Source organism: Apium graveolens, chromosome 10 (genome assembly GCF_009905375.1).
Source record: "Apium graveolens cultivar Ventura chromosome 10, ASM990537v1, whole genome shotgun sequence".
Classification (NCBI taxonomy): Eukaryota; Viridiplantae; Streptophyta; class Magnoliopsida; order Apiales; family Apiaceae; genus Apium; species Apium graveolens.
In genome coordinates, this window is record NC_133656.1 from 75,191,034 (window position 1) to 75,195,088 (window position 4,055).

Sequence of the window (4,055 nt, forward strand, 5' to 3'; positions counted from 1 at the left end):
ATAATCTGAGTAGATTTCAATGGGGAACGGCTCGAAGGAAGATTTGACGTCTTGCAAAGTCTTGGGCAGGATGTGCATAAGGTAGATGCCCCTCTCCTTGAGGGCACACCCTTATCTTTGGAAAATTTAAGGGAAGTTGATGCCCCTGTAATACAGGGCGCGCCTTCTAAAGAAGTTGATGCTCCTCCCCAAGGGGATGCACCTTCTTAATAAAATGATGAGAATCGTGATCTGCCCGACCTAGATCCATGAATACCAATGCCAACGGAAAAGATAGGGCCAGCAGAAGACACAATTGAAATCCCTGTCGACGAAAAGGGTCCAAGTAAGGTTTGAGAATTGGATCGCAGTTGGCGCCAAGATTGAAAGAAGGACTTTCAATATTTCTCTTGGCAAACCTCGATGTATTTGCGTGGAACCATTCTGATATGGTGGGAATCGACCCAGAGGTGATGTGCCACCGTTTGAACATTGATCCCAAGCATAAAGGGGTTAGGCAAAAGCGGAGGGCCGTGAGTGGCGAAAGGGCAGTAGCTTTGGCGGAAGAAGTGGATAGACTCTTGGATGTCAGACTAATCAGGGAATCTTTCTACCCAGATTGGCTGGAAAACCCGGTGTTAGTAAGAAAACCTAACGGCAAGTGGAGAACATGTGTGGATTTTACCGATCTGAATAAGGCGTGCCCAAAGGATAGCTTTCCTTTGCCAAGAATTGACCAGTTGGTCGATGCCATGGCAGGACATGCCTTACTCAGTTTCATGGATGCATACTCCGGGTATAATCAAATTCCCATGTATGGACCTGACCAGGAGCACACCTGTTTTATAACCGATAGAGGACTCTATTGCTACATTGGGATGCCATTTGGTTTGATCAACGTCGGGGCCACTTATCAAAGATTGGTAAACAAAATGTTAAAGAGGCAGATTGGGAAGACGATGGAGGTATACGTGGATGATATGCTTGTAAAATCTAAGAGGGAAGAAGATCACAAAATAGACTTAGCTGATATGTTCCATATTCTGAGAAAATATAGGATGAAGCTGAACCCTCAGAAGTGCGTATTCGGCATGAAATCAGGAAAATTCTTAGGATACATGGTTAACCATCGAGGAATTGAGGCGAACCCGGAAAAAATCAAGGCTCTGTTAGACATGAAGTCTCCCACCAGCGTCAAGCAAGTGCAGAGCTTGACAGGAATGATTGCAGCTTTAAATCGATTTGTCTCAAAGTCGTCAGATAAGTGCAAAGAATTCTTCAAAGCAATCAAAGGAATGGGTAAGGATTTCGTGTGGACCTAAGATTGTGAAGAGGCTTTTCTAAAAATCAAAGAGCAGTTGGGGAATCCTCCGATGTTGGCCAACCCAGAAAAGGGAGAAACGTTGATTCTTTACTTGGCGGTTTCAGAATACTCCGTCAGCGCGATGTTGGTAAAAGAGGAAGCAAGCCATCAATGGACTGTGTACTATGTGAGCAAAAGGCCGATGGATGCAGAATTCAGATATACCAGCATGAAGAAATTGGTATACGCTCTTATTCTTGTGGCGCAAAAGTTAAGACTATATTTCCAAGTTCACCGGATAGAGGTTCGCACCGCTTATCCGCTCCGGCATATTCTGCATAAACCAGAATCGTCAGGAAGGATGTTGAAATGGGCGACAGAGCTGGGACAATTCGATTTGGAATATTGTCCTCGCACAACAATCAAGGGAAAGCCGTTGGCCGATTTCATACTTGAGTTTGATTATGAAGTAGACAACAAAGCCATAGTGCTGGCAGAACCTCCCCCGCAAGGAAATCACCCTACTAATGAGAGGGAGGAGTTCCCACACCCTTGGTGGATCTTGCATGTTGATGAGGATGTGAATAATAATGGAGCAGGCGTCAAGATTGTCTTAGTCACCCCGGAAGGGCATCATTTGATGAGTACCATCCACTTCAAATTTTATGTCACCAACAATGATGCTGAGTATGAAGCTTTGATCAATGGTCTAAAAATAGCTCTGGAAGTGGGGGTTGTGAATTTGATAGCTTGGAGTGACTCTGAGTTAGTTATAAACCAAGTCAACGGAGGTTTCAAGCCCGGGGACAACAGACGGAGTTGTATATGAGATGTGCGTAGCGTCTATTACGAAAATTTGGAAGTGCCAGGCTGGAAAGTGTCCCAAGGGAAGAAAATAGTAATGCGGATGCTTTGGCAAAGATGGGATCGTAAATGGACATCATCCAACTTGGGCAAATCCCTTTGGGAATCCAGGAGATACCAAGTGTCCCAGAGGTAGGGGTGTTCCCGACACAGGAAATCCCGCAAGAAAATTGGATGACCCTCATTCATAATTATATTCGAACGGGGGTTTTGCCAGAAGACAAGCTACAGGCTTGACGTCTTTGCTACCAGGCTACTAAGTATGTTGAATATGATGGGATATTATACAAGAGAGGATTTAACCAACCACTGTTACACTGCGTGGACCTAGAAGAAGTAAATTAAATCCTCAGGGAAGTGCACAAAGGAATTTTTGGCAATCACTCGAGGGGTGGTTCATTGGCATTAAAAGTCCTCATGCAAGGATATTACTGGCCAACTATGAAAGAAGATGCCTTCAAGTTTGTTCGGGCTTGTGACCGTTGCCAGCGATTCGCTAATTTTTCCAATGCCCCGGCAACGTCTATCACATCATTGGAAAGTCCTTTGCCTTTTGCCATGTGGGGGATCGATCTCATTGGGGAGTTTCCCAAAGCAAAGGGGGGGGGGGTGAAATATGTCGTGGTGGTTGTTGACTACTTTACTAAATGGGTGGAAGCCATACCACTGGCCACGATCACAGTGAAGAAAATAAAGGATTTCATTTTCAACTCCATAGTCTGCAGGTTCGGTATTCCGTACAAGCTCATCTCGAACAATGGGAAGCAGTTCGACAGTAAAGAGCTAAGGAAGCTTTGTGAAGACTTGAACATCAAGAAAGATTTTACCGCATTCTATCACCCACAAAACAATGGTCAGACAGAAGCTATAAACAAAATCATAAAGCATACTTTGAAGGCTAAGTTGGAAGAAAAGAAGGGAGATTGGCCAGAAGAAATGCCCATGGTCCTTTGGTCTTACAACACGACTCCTAAATCAACCACAGGAGAAACCCCATTTTTACTGACTTATGGGTATGACACTATGGTTTCCATGGAGGTAGGTGCCGGATCCCTACGAAGAGACTTGTTTATTGAAAAAGATGCAGAAGTTAACCAAAGGCTCCACTTGGATTTGCTAGACGAAACCCGAATGAACTCTCAGTTAAAGCTTGATGCATATCAGCAGAGAATCGCGAGGTATTTTAATAAGAAGGTGTTATTCCTAGTGAACTAACAATGAGATTTACAGAAGGGGGGTTGAATGTAAATCTCAAAACTTTTTCAAATTTTGAGCAGTTTCAAAGGCTGTGTGTTTAAGATAAACAAGTGTGTGAATTGTTTTAAGCTAATACAGACAGATATATATTCAAGCACAAAAGTACAGAACACAACAGACCTTAAAAACTTTTCTGGTGGATTTGTTGTTCCACCAGAGATGGTATTTCAGAAAATCTGTGATTCAAGAAGTTGATCACAGCTGTAATAACCCCAATTTTTGAGAAATTTTGAAACCCTTATGAATAGTGTTTTTGCTGAACGAGAAAACTTTTCATGCCACGCTATGTAGGGGTTCTGTTATTGATCTTATGGGATATTATTAGTACTCTATGTGGTATATAAGTGTATGTAAAGATCGTCAGAATCCAATTCCGAACACTTTGATTTTTCCCGGAAATCCACAAGATACGGAGAGAATTGAGTATAAGGTAACAGGATAAAAAGGATTGAAATTAAAGGATTATAGGAGAGGATCATAAAAGGAATATAATATATTGAGAAAGATTAAGGGAACCTAAGTAATAAGATCCCGGGTATGATCCCTCAAACGATAAACGAGAACGAAAGATAAGCGAACCGTAAAACAAATAAGTGACCAAGAGACAAGCTTGTACAAGAAGCCAGGGATTGTGACATCATCAAACCACAAG

General features: G+C 42.7%; 1 protein-coding gene across 1 annotated transcript; it reads left to right on the top strand.

Annotated features, from left to right (window-relative positions):
• The first annotated feature begins 1,424 nt into the window (after positions 1 to 1,424).
• LOC141690671 (uncharacterized) lies at positions 1,425 to 2,111 on the top strand. Its single transcript, XM_074495450.1, has one exon. It carries the CDS (start codon positions 1,425 to 1,427, stop codon positions 2,109 to 2,111), a length of 687 nt encoding a protein of 228 aa, XP_074351551.1.
• Positions 2,112 to 4,055: the final 1,944 nt, after the last annotated feature.

Excerpts from the sequence above, each read along its gene's own strand:
- LOC141690671 (XM_074495450.1), top strand. The coding sequence starts at position 1,425 with ATGTTGGTAAAAGAGGAAGCAAGCCATCAATGGACTGTGTACTATGTG.